Source organism: Notolabrus celidotus, chromosome 16, assembly GCF_009762535.1.
Source record: "Notolabrus celidotus isolate fNotCel1 chromosome 16, fNotCel1.pri, whole genome shotgun sequence".
Classification (NCBI taxonomy): Eukaryota; Metazoa; Chordata; class Actinopteri; order Labriformes; family Labridae; genus Notolabrus; species Notolabrus celidotus.
Genome location: NC_048287.1, coordinates 27,728,981 through 27,745,097, shown reverse-complemented (window position 1 = coordinate 27,745,097; position 16,117 = coordinate 27,728,981). Strand labels below are relative to the sequence as shown.

At 42.9% G+C, this 16,117-nt stretch overlaps 1 protein-coding gene across 2 annotated transcripts in view; it reads left to right on the top strand.

The window, feature by feature from the left end:
• Window positions 1–274: 274 nt before the first annotated feature.
• The window catches only part of cica (capicua transcriptional repressor a), a 53,309-nt gene continuing 37,466 nt past the window's right edge, over window positions 275–16,117 (top strand). The window contains exons 1-3 of one of the 2 annotated variants that reach the window (XM_034705492.1): window positions 275–452; window positions 8,587–12,271; window positions 12,960–13,230. In XM_034705492.1, coding sequence (XP_034561383.1) covers window positions 8,795–12,271; window positions 12,960–13,230 — 3,748 coding nt within the window. In that variant the 5' untranslated portion in view covers window positions 275–452; window positions 8,587–8,794. The remainder of the gene's footprint in view (window positions 453–8,586; window positions 12,272–12,959; window positions 13,231–16,117) is intronic. The other variant, XM_034705491.1, reaches the window with a different exon arrangement.

Genomic DNA, 16,117 nt, shown 5'->3' with positions numbered 1-16,117 from the left:
AGGAAGAAAAGAGAGAAAGATTTCATTCCTGTCCTGCGTGCCTGTATAAGTCACAGACATGCCCACAAAGCTGCCCCATTGGCCGCTCCTTCCTCGCTCTCCCAACAGCTGTTCTGTGTTTTCCCACACTGCCATTGGCTCTCACGTGGAGTCAATCAAATTTACTTTGACGCCCCCGCTCCCATTCTGAGGGATCCTATTGGCTACTGTAAGCATTCGTGCTCTGCTATTGGCTCCCCGGGCTGGTTGTCAAGGCTTTGGGGCTTCATTCACCATTTTGCGACTGTAGTGTAGAATGCACAGGGCAGTAGTTTTTTCCTTCCTTTTAAGTTGCTTTGCAGGAGAAACATGAACGGCTGCTAATTGGCAGCTGCGGACGACTGCCCAACGTGCCCTATTTTACCCCGCGGACTCACCAGAGACTCACTCTGGGGTGCTACAAGCAGCTTCTGGTGAGTATTAAGCTGCCCACAAATCTTTCTCCTCCTGCAGCACTGCGGTGGGGCTTGTTGTGCTTTTTTTTTTTTTGTGTAGCTGCTAATGCTGTTCATGTTTACTGGAGCCATAGAGAGCATTTAGGAGAGGAGCTAGGGAGCATATTTACAGATATCTGGGTGAGGAGAGGAGAGGAGGAGAGGGCGGATTGGGTGTCTTCTAGTGAGAAAAAAAAAGGGAGCGGTGCGGTTTTAGACATAGTGAGCTTGAAACTTTTCCACTAGAAATAAATTCAACGCCATAACTGCCTCTGGACTTCCTACAACATTATATCTCAGTGCGTTGAATCGAGAACTCCTCCATTCTCTTTCTCATGTTGTCTTCCTCTTTCTCATGAATCAACGTGGCTGCTTGAATTAATGTGTTTTCAAAGGGGGGTGCTCAGAGGCCTGGTCCTTTTTGGACTATACTTTGTTGCAACATACTGATACTTTCTCCTTCTTGTATCACGCTTACAATAAACCAGATGACGACACCAGTCGATACAAAGTAACCCGGACACATCCAGCTACCATTCCACACGACTGTCACTGTCGGATGGGCCAAAAAAAACACACTTTATGTCCTGTTTGTGGACTAAGTTAGCGTGTTCATCTAGTCGGGACATTCCCCACAGGCATGCAGCAGAAGGAATATGTGTGTATTACATAGTATTAAGGGTCAATGTGTCCGGTAAAGAGGTTATTTCCTTGTGACAGTGAGTAGAGGATTTTCCAAAGCGGCCTTGTGTGTGTAGTTGAGGCCTGGTCGCTGCACGCCTGCACGGCCTGCTGCTGTGTTGTGGAGTAAAACTGGTAGTAATCGGTGTACTACGAGGGCTTGACACATACACGGTACTATCCAGCTAAACCAGAGGTGACGACATCACCTCCTGTAGTTTGCATTTTGTGCTTTGGGGCCTTGTCTAGATAAAGTGAATAAGCTGTTATCTACTGGGGATAATGATAATGTCAATATGTGTATTCTTGCTGACCTGCCTATATAAAGCAGAGCAGAGGTGTCACTTTCATGACTCAAGTAGAAGTGTAGATACTAGGGTTTAAAAAGACTTCTGTAGAAGCTTTTTACTCAAATAAAAATGTAAAAGTGTTTTAAAACTACTTAAAGTATAAAAAGTAGTATAAGAGGACAAAAGCTTAGGCTGCATCACAGGGGCCTATAGTGCACTACCCCACCTCCCAATAAACATGTTTCTAAAGCCCATAATGTACTAATACTAATATGTTAATGTTGAATATTTGGGTTGCACCTGTTTCAGCTGCATTTATGCCCATTGAAAATGGCATTAACGTGTTTCATGGAGCGGAAGGTATGAGGACTAGTTGCCTATAAGTATTGTAATGGTGCAAAATAGTCAAACTTCACAGGCATGTTTTCAATTGCCTTTATTGGGATGTCAATGAATATGTGTATTCTTGCTGACCTGCCTATTTAAAGCAGAGCAGAGGTGTCAAAGTATTCACTTTCGTTACTCAAGTAGAAGTATAGATACCTAGGGTTTAAAAAGACTTCTGTAGAATTTGAAGTATCAACTCAAGCTTTTTACTCAAAGTGTAAAAGTACTGGTTTCAAAACTACTTAAAGTATAAAAGTAAAAATAAGGTAAGGGGGGAAAAATCCCATTATGAACAGTGGCCTATAGTGCACTACCCCACCTCCCAAAAGAACATTTTTCTTAAGGCCATAATGAATATAATATTATACTAATATGTTAATGTTGAATATTTGGGTTGCACCTGTTTCAGATGCATTTATGCCCACTTTTTTTATGGCTGTACCTTCTTGGATATTGAAAAATATTACATGAAAATGGATCAGCAACACTTCAAAATGTTAAAGCATGCACTGAAAGGTCACAGTAATGTTCACCCCTGGACATGGTATGGTAATTTAACATTTAAGGTAATGTATAGGGAATACTTAGCAGTAAGCAGTTCTTTATGCATTGGGATTATTCTTTAACAACATAAGTTGACTGACTTTAAACATAATATAATCAGCTGTATTGACTTTATTTTAGCACTGTTGTGGTTAAATAGTGATTATTATACGACTTAGACCACGACATCAATAGGCTTAACTAACGTCACGTAACACAACTTTTATCAACCTGCCTATAGTCATGTTAACCGTGTTTTCATGTGAACCTATTAAAGAAAGGTTAATGTCCCGATGACAGTGAGTAGAGGATTTTCCAAAGCGGCCTTGTGTGTGTAGTTGAGGCCTGGTCGCTGCACGCCTGCACGGCCTGCTGCTGTGTTGTGGAGTAAAACTGGTAGTAATCGGTGTACTACGAGGGCTTGACACATACACGGTACTATCCAGCTAAACCAGAGGTGACGACATCACCTCCTGTAGTTTGCATTTTGTGCTTCGGGGCCTTGTCTAGATAAAGTTTACAGCTGTTATCTACTGGGGATTATGATAATGTCAATATGTGTATTCTTGCTGACCTGCCTATATAAAGCAGAGCAGAGGTGTCACTTTCATGACTCAAGTAGAAGTGTAGATATTAGGGTTTAAAAAGACTTCTGTAGAAGCTTTTTACTGAAGGAAAAGTGTTTTAAAACTACTTCAAGTATAAAAGTAAAAACAATGTAAGGGGGGAAAAATCCCATTATGAACAAGGGCCTATAGTGCACTACCCCATCTCCCAAAAGAACATGTTTCTAAAGGCCATAATTAATATAATATTATATTAATGTGTTAAATTTGAATATTTGGGTTGCACCTGTTTCAGCCGCATTTATGCCATTGAAAATGGACGCATTTTCATACAATGCAAATACATTAAAGAACCATATCCTACTGAGTATTAACGTGTTTCATGGAGCGGAAGGTATGAGGACTAGTTGCCTATAAGTATTTTAATGGAGCAAAAAGTCAAACTTCACAGGCATGTTATCGATTGCCTTTATTGGAATGTCAATGAATATGTGTATTCTTGCTGACCTGCCTATATAAAGGAGAGCAGAGGTGTCACTTTCATTACTCAAGTAGAAGTATAGACACTAAGGTTTAAAAAGACTTCTGTTGAAGCTTTTTACTGACGTAAAAGCGTAAAAGTACTGGTTTCAAAACTTATTATAGTATAAAAGTAAAAGTAATATATGAGGACAAGCTCTTAGGCTGCATCACAGGGGCCTATAGTGCACAACCCCACCTCACAAAAAAACATGTTTCTAAAGCCCATAATGTCTATAATGTTATATTAATATGTTAATGTTGAATATTTGGGTTGCACCTGTTTCAGCTGCATTCATGCCCATTGAAAATGAACACATTTTAATACAATGCAAATACATTAAAGAACCATATACAGTTGTACTCATAAGTTTACATACATTTTTTTTGACCATTTTTTCAGAGGATATGAATGATAAGAGAAAAACTTTTTTTTTCCATTAATGGTTAGTGGTTGGGTGAAGCCATTTATTGTCAAACAACTGTGTTTACTCTTTTTAGATCTTAATGACAACAGAACCAACCCAAGAAATCATCAATTCTGCCAGGGTATGTAAACTTATGAGCACAACTGTATGTGTACTACTGAGGATTTACGTGTTTCATGGAGCGGAAGATATGATGACTAGTTGCCTATAAGTATGTTAATGGTGCAAAATATTCAAACTTCACAGGCACGTTATCAACAGCCTTTATTGGGATGTCAATGCACATACATGTGGGTTTTTTTAACGATGACAAGCCAAAATGAAATAAGAGTAATAAGGCTATTTTTAAAATGTAAGGAGTAGAAGTAAGAAGTGGGCTGAAGAGTAATTACTCCAGTAAAGTATAGATACCCAAAATTTCTACTTAAGTACTTGACACCTCTGAAGCAGAGCAATCCTGTTATAGTCTTTAAAGGAGTGCTATCCTAATGACAACTTCTTTTATGGCTGTAATTTCTTGGATATTAAAGATTATTACATACAAATGGATCAGCAACACTTCAAAATGTTAAAGCATGCACTGAAAGGTCACAGTAAAGTTCACCCCTGGACATGGCATGGTAATTTAACATTTAAGGTAATGTATAGGGAATACATGGCAGTAAGCAGTTCTTTATGCATTGGGATTATTCTTGTAGAACATATGTTGACTGACTTTAAACATAATATAATCAGCTGTATTGACTTTATTTTAGCACTGTTGTGGTTAAATAGTGATTACTATACGACCTAGACTTCGACATCAATAGGCTTAACTAAATACTGCGCACATACAGATAGAAACTAAAAGTCTTTGTCACGTAACACAGCTTTTATCAGCCTGCCTACAGTCATGTTAACTGTGTTTTCATGAGAACCTATTAAAGAAAGGTTAATTTCCTCGTGACAGTGAGTAGAGGATTTCCAAGCGGCCTGCTGCTGTGTTGTGGAGTAAAACTGGTAGTAATCGCTGTACTACAACGGCTTGACACATACACTGTACTATCCAGCTAAACCAGAGGTGACGACATCACCTCCTGTAGTTTGCATTTTGTGCTTTAGGCCTTGTCTAGATAAAGTGAACAGCTGGTATCTACTGGGGATTATGATAATGTCAATATGTGTATTCTTGCTGACCTGCCTATATAAAGCAGAGTAATCCTGTTATAGTCTTTAAAGGAGTGCTATCCTAATGACAACTTTTTGGAGTTGGTAAAATTATTACATACAAATGGATCAGCAACACTTCAAAATGTTAAAGCATGCACTGAAAGGTTACAGTAATGTTCACCCCTGGACACGCCATGGTAATTTAACATTTAAGGTCATGTATAGGGAATACTTGGCAGTAAGCAGTTCTTTATGCAGTGGGATTATTCTTTTAGAACATAAGTTGACTGACTTTAAACATAATATTATAATCAGCTGTAATGACTTTATTTAATTTATTTATTTATTTTCATTTAAAAGGACCATGCATATTAATTAACATTTCTGTAAATGTGCCAGAATTAGCCTAAAAGGCTATTTTACATCAGTAGTCCCTTGACAGATGTTAAAAAGGCTCCCTAAAAAGATCAAGATTAAACAAAAACAAAACATTAAATCAAAATAAGAAGGGAGAGGAGTAACCAAAACACCAAACAAAAAAAAAAAGAAAAAAAAAGAAAAATACAAATAACACCATATGATTAAAATAAAAGCATGACATGACAGTCTTTGAGAAAGTGTCCCTGGACATAAAGTACACGGAGCAAACAATCAGGAAGCAGCAATAAGGAAATGTCAAGGAAGACACAAGCAGACAAAACAGGACAACATTTAACTGCTGTACACAGACTGTCAGACACTGACTGTCAATCATTAAACTAGCTGCATACAATTCACATGAAGCAACGTATGACTGAGCAACAGATGCACACAACGACTGAACAACAAAAGTAAGAGACAGCAAGTTAAAAAAAGAAGAAAAATATGGGACATTTAAAAACTGTTGTGGTTAAATAGTGATTATTATACGACCTAGACGGCGACATCGCTAGGCTTAACTAAATACTGTGCACAGAGAGATAGAAACTAAACATCTTTGTCACGTTACACAGCTTTTATCAACCTGCCTACAGTCATGTTAACTATGTTTTCATGTTAACCTATTAAAGAGAGTAAACACTTTAAAGCAAACAATGTTAGAGCTCGACTGATATACTGGTTGGGCAATGTTCTTATTCAGATGTGGGCCTTATTCTGTAAATATCAGTATTAGTTCTACAAAAATTGTTCTTGAAGTGATTTAGAAATTGTGTAACACTTACAGTCAGGTTATTTGTTTTAAAAAGATGCCCTCAGAGCACCTTAGCTCGGTCATATCAGTGCTAGATTGAAGCATAATCCATACAGAGAGATCAATTTTCACCCCGGCTTTTAAACTCTGTAACAGGTGAATGTCCCTTTTTAAAGGCGGTGTTGTATGTCACTTCAAAACCCTGTTAAAGTCAGCATTAAAGCATTTAATGATCAAGTGAAGTAAGTGGTAATTATCAGTAACTATTTTGTGATTCAACCCTGAAATAAAATAGATATCTTTATATGATTTTGTCACCTCACATGACTTGTATCATGCCTACAGTCATGTTTATTATGTATTCATGTCAGTCCACAAAAAGGGTAAACATGTTTAAGCAAATAATGCATGACTGAACTTGTTAGCATGTTCTTTATATATACCTTGGACCCCACACCTACTATAGCTTCCATATGGGCTTCCGTGCTCCATATTTCACAGAGGGGAGTGTATGTTGCATCAGGTAGTCCATAAGCTGTTATCATTAGGCCCATGACTCTGACACCAGCTGTTGTACACAGTGCACTACTGAGTAAACACACGTAGCATACCTCTATCGTGACCAAGTAAGGCTGGCTGCCAAATAATTTTATGGTGGCTGCTCTACGGCTGTCTGTCCTAAATAGGGATTTACATAGTGCACAGTGATGGCTGTGAGCTCCCTAACTCTCTGTGTGCACTATCAACTATCATCACATAGATGTTTGCTGTGTGTGTGTGGCCTTGAGACAGGCGGCACTCATCTCTGAAAATGGATTTCTCTCTAGACGATATGATGTGGCAGATATTAAAAGGACCTGAATGAATGCGAGCCTTCACAGACAAACAGGAAGGCAGCAAAAGGGAAAAAGAGACAGGCAGACAGAGAGAAAGAGACTGGTGGGAGGAAGGATGTAGAAACAGGGACAGACACGCAGACATGTGAACTGACAGACAGTCACTGACAAGTAGACATGCCTAGTGGTGGTTGATAGACATCAATCTAGAACATTTTGACAGATGGAGTGAGAAATATAAAAAAAAAAGACAGATCGTATAGGGGGATGTTTTGAGTCTCCCTCTTATGCACTTGCTGTTAACATCTCTCTGGCACTTGTAGCAGTGTGAAGATGCTTGTGTTGGAAGAAATGAGGCAGAGCACACAGCAGCAAGGACCTGAGGCAAGTCCCGAGCGTAACTGCCACACAGCAAACAAACCAGTTAAATGACAACAGTCCCAGGTTCAACAAGTCAGCAAAAACAATCTGTTTTTAGTTTCTAAAGAGAGAGAGATAGAGCTGTGACTGAGTCCAGTAGGAAAAGGAGATACTCTGAATGACTCTGGCATGGTTTAAGAGCGATACTGAATGACTCTGGTGTGAAATAAAAATAATTTGGAACATCTCTGCTTATTCTGGGTTGCAGAGATGCAGGACCAAATCCGGATAGAGACTAAGTGGAAGGATAGGAAAGAGAGAGAGAGAGAGGGATGGGAGACAGAAATCAATATAAGAGAGAGAAGAAAGAATGCAGGCAGGGCACAAGAATGAAAGTGTAATAGTAGCAAAGAGAGGGAGGGAGGAATAAAGTAACGGGAAGTTAGGTAATGGTCTTCCACAGGAAATGGAGTATGTAGGGGCGGATTGAATCTGCTTTGAAATACATAGATAAAGGTCGCCACGGAGAGAGAGAGAAAAGGAGCGAGCGAGAGAGAGAGAGAGAAAGAGAGAGAGAGAGAAAGGGAGGGTTTCAGTATGTGAGCGAAGAAGGAATTCCCCCGCCTCTTCTGCCCCGGCCAAGAAGTAGTGTGTGAGAGTGTGTGTGAGAGGAGTGTATGCAGAAAGGCTTGTCTGGGCAAATTGCAAAGTGCCTCTCACTATTTCCATACTGTGTTGTAGGGCTAATTTCTGTTTATCCTACAATATGGCCTCCTGTTTTCAATATGTACCTGGTATGGATGCAGGCCTTGTGTAATGTGAGTAGATCTTGTTATGTAATGAATTAATGTGTAATGAATTTGTAGATGAGTCATTTTTGTTACTACTCCAGTACCATGGTGCATCATTTAGGAGGGAATACCTTTCTTAAAATTAATGTTGAACCGTTTGTCAGTCGTACTTTTTGTGATGCTCGTGATCGCAGGTCCTTTTTTTAGGCAATTGTTTGGGATTAGTTTGATGTCATCATAGCGTTTTTTTTATAGATTTCTTTTAAATTTAGTAACGTCTTTTTAAAAGGCATACAGTCAGTAGCTATCTTGCGTGGTGAATAGGCTTTGTGCATGTCTGAATGTGTTTTCCACATGAGTAACCCACACTCCCTGTTCCCTTTCTTCCACAGTCTCTGAAATAAGGTGGGCAAGTGCCGAAGTCTCGCAACGAAGACAAGAAAGGATGAGGGAGAGAGGCCCCGGCAGAGGAGGGAAATAGAGAGGAAAGAGGGGGAAGAAGACAGAAACAAGGCAAAGCAAAAGAGGAACGCCAAAGAGAATCTCTGGGATAAATAAATAAAAAGACTTGTTTGGAGGAAAGGCAAGCTAGATGAAAAGATGAAGCCGATAAAAAAGCAGGGCCGGCGCTCTCCTCCCTCAACCCGGGCAAAAGGGGGGAAGCGTCGAGGAGGGGGGGATGCTCCAGAAGGAGGGGAGAAGAGGGACTCAGATGAGAACAGAGACAGAAGCAGATCCCCCCAAAACAGAGCGCCCTCCTCATCCTATTCCTCTAATTCACTCTCAGAATCCTCACTGGTAGACCCAATCAGAGGGTGTGGCCCTTTGGAGGGGGAGGAGCTTCACAGAGACGGGCTGCCAGAGTCGACTGTACCGCTTGTGATGGATTCTGGGAAGTTGTTGCCATCCTCGGATGACAGATCAGGGATTTCTGCTTTGAGTGGTAGCAGTGACAGTGGTGGTAGCAGTTGCAGTAACAGTAGTACACCAAGCGCCAACAACAGTCCAAACCCTGTCTCCAGCCGGAAAACAGCCACGTTTAAGGCTCGAGTTCCCAAGAAGAAATATACCTCTGAACACTGCTCATCTACTACTGGTAACCATAGCCACCCTTCCACACCCCCTCCTCCTTCTCTTAGTGGTGGGGTCATCAACCACGGGTCAACAGGATCAGGTAGTGACATCTGTGTCTCGCACCCTGACGCTAACAGTCAGAGTAGGAGACTGATGGACGACTTCCACAACAGGACCACAGGCAGGGAGGGGCCTCATCAGGACAGCTCTCCAGGACCCCCTACACTGACACTAGGAGTGGAGAGGGAAAGGCCTGCGAGACATGAAGGGGTTCGAGATGCGGAGCGAGTGTCGCCCAGCCCCTTGCCCCGCTGCTCCTCAACAGACACTGCCAGTGAGCACTCGGCTGACCTGGAGGTAGTTGGCGACTCACATGCCCTCATACACGCACCCCCTAGTCTCCCCGATGCACTGTCTGATGCCCTCGCCAAAGGGCTCAAAAATCAGCGTGTCCTTGCCCGCCAGATCAGGAGAAGAAGTGACGAGGATGTAGGAGGAGAAAGGAATGATGAAGGTGGGATCTCAGAATTGGTGTTTCGGGCTGGAGTAGTCCGAAAGGTCAGTGGTGAATATGGAAGTCTGGAGGTGCAACTGAATGGGGAGAAGACTCTGTGCCGTTATCCATATCGACATGACAGCCCCCCAGGGGTGGTGGACATTATCCTAGATGCCCAGCCGCCTGGTGTCCATCCAATACCTATTGGCACTCGTGTCTGTGTACCATTTGGCAATGAGGAGGGCATTGAGGGTCAGTGGCAGTGGTACAGAGAAGGTGTGGTGACCCAGGTGGACACACATCCTGCAGTGGCCAACCGCTACCGTGTCCTTCTGTCCGAGGAAATATCTCTATCTGTAGCTGAGGACGATAGAGGCAGAGTGGCTGCCGGTGCTCCTCAGGCAGTTTGGGTCTCCAGACAAACACTCAGGCTCCTGGTGCCACCTTGGGACCTGGATCTACCATCTGGAGCAGGCCGAGATGGAGAAGAAGGGGTCAGGGACAAAGAAAGGGAGCGGGAAGACAGGGAGGATATAGATGTGGAGAGGGAGGTTTGCCGTTTGAGCCAAGGAATGACACCTGGTGTGGGATCAGTGTTGGGGAGAGGAATGCCCTATCCAGGCATGGTCCCTGTCTCCTCTACATCAGGCCACAATATTGCCTCCCCTGTAACCCCAGCATCAGTCCTTAGCTTAGCTCCAGGGAGAGAGTGGGAGGGAGAGAGGGACCTCCAAAGAAAACAGGATAGAGATAGGGAAAGAGAGCGAGAAAGGGAGAACAGTGGAAGGCAGCAGCCACAACTGCAGCACCAACATCAGCAACTCCTCCCGTACATGCCACTCACCCCTGAAGAAGACATGGAGGTATCCCACTTTAACATGGTCCCAATGGGGGCAGTCATACCTGGGGTCAAACCAATGGCAATTCCCCAACACCGCCATATTGTCTCTAAGCCCCCGCCTGGCTACCTCAATCCCCACATGTCTGTGGTGCGGGGCATCGGGATACCCCCTGCACACCTGGCCTTGAACCCCCACCCCCCTCCTTCACCCGTCCTGCTAGGCCTTGACCCAGTAACAGCAGCAGCTGCAGCAGCTGGTGCTGTCATCACCACCCCTCAGCTACCCCCTCTCCCTCCTAATTCCTCTTCTGGCCCATCCTCCTCCAGAATAGAGAAGGCTTCAGGAGGAGGTTCTTCCAGTGGAGGTGCAGGCGGTGGTGGGTCAGGATCTGGTTCCTCATCACGTTCCCGCACCCCACTGACAGCTGCCCAGCAAAAGTACAAGAAGGGAGATGTGGTGTGCACACCAACAGGCATCCGTAAGAAGTTTAATGGGAAGCAGTGGAGGAGGCTGTGCTCACGAGAGGGATGCTCCAAAGAGTCTCAGCGCCGTGGATACTGCTCCAGACACCTCTCAATGAGGACCAAGGAGATGGAAGCCACTGGAGGCGGACGGGAACGTGGGGGAGCCAGCAGCACAGGGACCCTGACGCCATCTGACCTCCGACTAAGCGGTGGGAGAGCCAGCTCAGAGTTTGACTGGGATGAGACTTCTCGGGAAAGCAGTGAAGCCAGCAGCCGTGGAGGAGACTCCCGCCCTCGCTTGGTCCTTCCCTCTTTGCTCCCCCAGGACCTCTCTCGTTTTGACTTTGATGAGTGTGAGGCAGCAACAATGCTGGTCTCCCTGGGCGGTTCTCGCTCAGGTACTCCATCATTCTCCCCTATCTCCAACCAGTCGCCCTTTTCCCCAACCCCATCACCCTCACCCTCTCCGCTCTTCGGCTTTCGCCCTGCCAATTTCAGTCCAATTACTGCTCCCACCTCACTTCCCCGAAACCGCCATCGCCAGCTCAGTGGCACTAAGATGGGTACACCAGGAGCTGATCGAGAACGGCACCTCTCTGGGATTATGCCCACATTTCAGACCAACCTTACTTTCACTGTCCCCATGAGCCCCAGCAAAAGGAAGCTCGACTCCCACCCTCCTCCTCCACTGCCTACAGTTCAGGACTACCAGACCAAACCTGAGCAGCAGCAGCTTATGAGTATAGGTGGAGGCATGATTGGAGATCCAACAATGGGCCACAGCCCTGCAGCTTTCAGAGTCCTCTCACCCCAGAGTCAGCCCACAACTCCTTCCTCACTCTCCTTCCCCAGGCCTCGAAGCGCCACAAGCAGACCACCATCCTCTGCTGCCTCCACACCCCCACCCATGCTGGTTTCTCCTACTCCCCCCTCCCCACTGCCCCAGGAACCTTCTCCCCGACGAATTGTGCCCCTCCGTGATTCCCCAGTCATTGTGCGAAACCCAGATGTTCCCCTGGCCAAGTTCTCTGATGGCCCATTAGGAAGGAGAGAAAGAAGCAGGTCCAGAGAGCACAGCCAATCACAACATGCAGCTCCCCCGGGCCTGCAGGTCCCTGTTCCCATCAATGGGGCCACCACCAACGGTGGAGTTCTCCTGCGGAACCCCACATCCACACTTGTCCTGGTCACTTCCAGCTCGGTAAGAAAGTCATCTTTTCTGTCTTTGTATTTTGCATTCATGCACAGTGTGAAGACCTCATGTGTTTAAAGCTATGTGGAATTGGCATGATGAAAACAAGTTACAAGTCCTCTAAATACATACTTTTTTTCAGTTCAAAAATAGCTTTTTTGTGGAAAGATAATTGCTGTTTGTTAAATTTAATCTTACAAAAAAGTCTGTGTACTGATTCATGATGTTTTTACATTGAAACAGGGGCACTGTATAGCCTTAAGATAGTTATAAGTGACTGAGACACTCCACTTTAAAGTAAATGAAAGGAATACTCCAGAGGAAATCTTCATTTTTAGAATCAAATTTTATCTTCAGTGGATCTTAAGTTGGCCCTGAAATGTTTGTTTGCTCCAGGTCCGCTTGGAGTCAATGAGTCATGGCAGAAAAGTGCATCAAAATGATCTTTTACATCTCTGTCAGCATTTCCTCACATGAGTTAGATAGTGTAGAATTAAAGGAATGACGCTTATTTATAAAGAGTGTTTGAAGAGTGCTGAAGAACTGCAACAATGCTGCTGGTGTAGATTAAGTAACTGCTATCTTTTAAGCATTAACCTCAAAAGTTAAGATTTATTTGAAAGGAAAAATACATTATTACATCACTGCTATGGGTATATATGCTTTATGCAAATGTCTCCTTGATGTCTCTTCCCAGTCCCTGACTCCAGCAACAGTGGGCAATGCTGCCCTGTCCAGCCCCTCCAGCATTGGGTCAATGCCTACGTCATCAGGCTCAATCCTGTCCTCCTCTGGCTCCGGGAGCAGGGAGAGGAAACCTGAGGGACACCAGGACGCCTCTGGAGGGGGTCTACCACAGCCGGTAGCCTGTCACCCAACCCCGACTGCCCTTTTGCCGCTCATACTGCCAGCTGAGTCGCCTCACCCTGCTCCACGCAAGCAAATCATCATGGGACGCCCAGGAACGGGTAAGGGATGATGTGAAGAAGGGAGTGAGAAATCATGATGGCGGTGTTGCTTTGTTGGCATCATATACAAAGTCCTCTGAGCCGCACTTTTAGTGTACAGAGGGAAGGGATGTGCTGAAGCTTATGTACTCTAGCCTAGTACTTCCTGCTTTCATTACCTCTCTAGGGTTACAGTAGTATCATCTGAGTGCTATGGCTATGACTCATGTACACATTACTATTGTTTACTTGGCATGCAAGAAGTTACTAAACTCAAAGGACATATTTCAAACTCCTGTTTTGGAAATGGGTGTGTTGTTATCAAAGAACATTTGTCCTGTTGTCTTTTGGTTTATCCCACATTTGACTTCCTACTTTAAGTCTCTATTATTCTATGATGGACAAATTGATGTTTAGAAAAGAACATCTGCTGCAATGGAAAGTTAAGAATTTCAGAAATAAGATAGTTTCTGATGCTTTATTTTTAGAATTCTGTTGCTTTCAAAGATTATTTTGTGGCTGATAAAACACAGTAAACACTTTATCACTTACTTATTTCAGACGGTATGGTACGTTTTAGAATTGATTTTAAGATTTTATTGGTTACTTTTTAAAACCATCTCTGCCCCGGTTTTGTCTCTGACCTTTTCAACACCATACAGCCCAGTGGGCAATCTGCGATCCTCGAGCACAGAGCTAATCTCGGTCCAAAAAACTTGGCTGAAAACAAAGGGGGACAAGTCGTTTTCAGTCCGGGCCACACAGCTGTGGAGTGAACTGCCGAAGGAAATTAGGTTGGCGGACTGTGCTCTCATTTAAGTCATTGCTCAAAACGTACTTTTACCGGAGAGCATTTCCTGATTTTATTTTCATCAAGGTGTCTGGCACAGGGTCCTGCTTTTATTTAGTTTTTAATTTGTTTTTATGATTACATGTTCTTTTAATGGTTATGACATTTGCACTAACTGGATGGTCTTTTAAAATGCTCTTTATTTTTGCACATTTCCTTTGAGGCATTGTAAAGCACTTTGTATGGAGCCAAAACGATGACTTTAATGTTTGGTATTGAAAATAAAATTTGGCTTTGAAAACACACCTTGAAGCTGAAAAAAATACATTGGCATTGAAACAGCTGTATTGTAAAAAAAAATGTAACGGCAAAATCACAAACATCAAATGTTATATTATTTAATTTCTAGCAATTTTTGCATTCTAATATGTTTTTGAATGAAAATCATATTTAAAAAAAAGGGATATCAAAGAAATATAATATGATTGTCATTCAAAAACATATTAGAATGCAAAAAAAATGCTAAAACTTAAATAATATAACATTTGTTGTTTGTAATTTTTACATCAGTGAAATGTTTTCAATGCCAATACCTGTTTTGTTACAATTTTTTTACAACGCAAGTGTTTCAATGCCAATGTTTCTTTTTTCAGTTTCAAGGTGTTTCAAGTCATCGTTTTGGCTCCATAACTTTGTAACATAGTTTCTGAAAAGTGCTCTATAAATAAAGATTCTTATTATTATCAGAAATTTCCACAAATTCAGCCACAGCAAAACAGGCAAAATGATATCAGCCATGCATGACAAATAAGAAAAGCCACACATACATGAATTATAAATAGAATTGGTGGCAATTTCTCAACTTTCATTTTTGACTTAAGCTTGAGTGCATATCATGTCCTGCTGTGGATTTTCATGTTAGTGGGTGTGTGGTACATACAGAATGTTTATTCCACTCTGAGTCATTATTATTTATAACTCTGCACTCCGTGTATAGGTAAGAAGGAGCACAGTGTTATTTGAGGGACATTAAAAGGGGGTGATGTGACACTGATCAGCTGTTTGTGAACCTTTTGTTCAAAGTTTGTATTCTGGCAAAAAAGTCTGTTGTGAAACTATTTTGTCAGCTCTCCGTTTACACAGTCGGATATAAGAAAGTGGCCACTGAGAAGCAGAGGTGTCGGGTTAATCATATACTGTGTGCTTGTTTCCATGCCAACCTCGCAAAATTACAGCCAAAACTCTGAAATGTTACTTTGAATATATGAATAAGGGAGTTGGGTTTCTACTTACAATGCACAATACCTCTTGTGTTTCATTTTTAACACGACACTCTCTAAATCTGCAAACTGAAAGTGTGATAAATGTACAGGAATTCGTCTTTGGGCAGAGAGAGAGAGAGAGAGAGAGATATTGGCAATTTACAGATCTTTCAGTTTCACACTTCTTCCTGACATTTGTTCACAACAAACTGGAACAAGCAAGTCATACAGATACTCAGTGCTTCAGTGATACTTTAGAAATATGTGTATTTAGAGAGCATGGAGGGGTTGCAGCTACAGATAAGTTTGAAACCATTAACTCAAGCGTCAAAGTAAAAAGTTCTAGCTTTTAATATTTGGTATTTCATAACCCGTCTCTGATTAATAATTTCTTGACTTGGATCAAGTGGTAAAGATGAAACCTTCATCTTCTGAGGCATGGAAATCAAAAAAGGTTCGATACATCAGTCGCTGCGACCTGCTGCTCACTCTGTGTAATGTGTGACTCAGTGTGTGTGTTTTGTGTCAAAGTTACTGAGTGGTGCGTGTGCAGGGGGGTGTCACTTATTTTTCGTGTACACATGTGCGCGTGTGCAAGAGAGAGAGAGATAAGAGGTGTTTCACAGAAACTTATGAGGATATTGACATGTCTAGACATGCACGACTGAGCGCTGGAGTTCAGCAGGGACACTCACACCTCCTCCTCCTCCTCCTCCTCCTCCTCCTCCTCCTCCTCCTCCACCCTGTACGCATGCATACTCACACGCACACTCATCTCGATGTTCCAGACAATCAACAACCTCAGACGGGGCATCAAGGGCAGGTCCGGCGTGATGTGAATGTGTTTCATCACTCT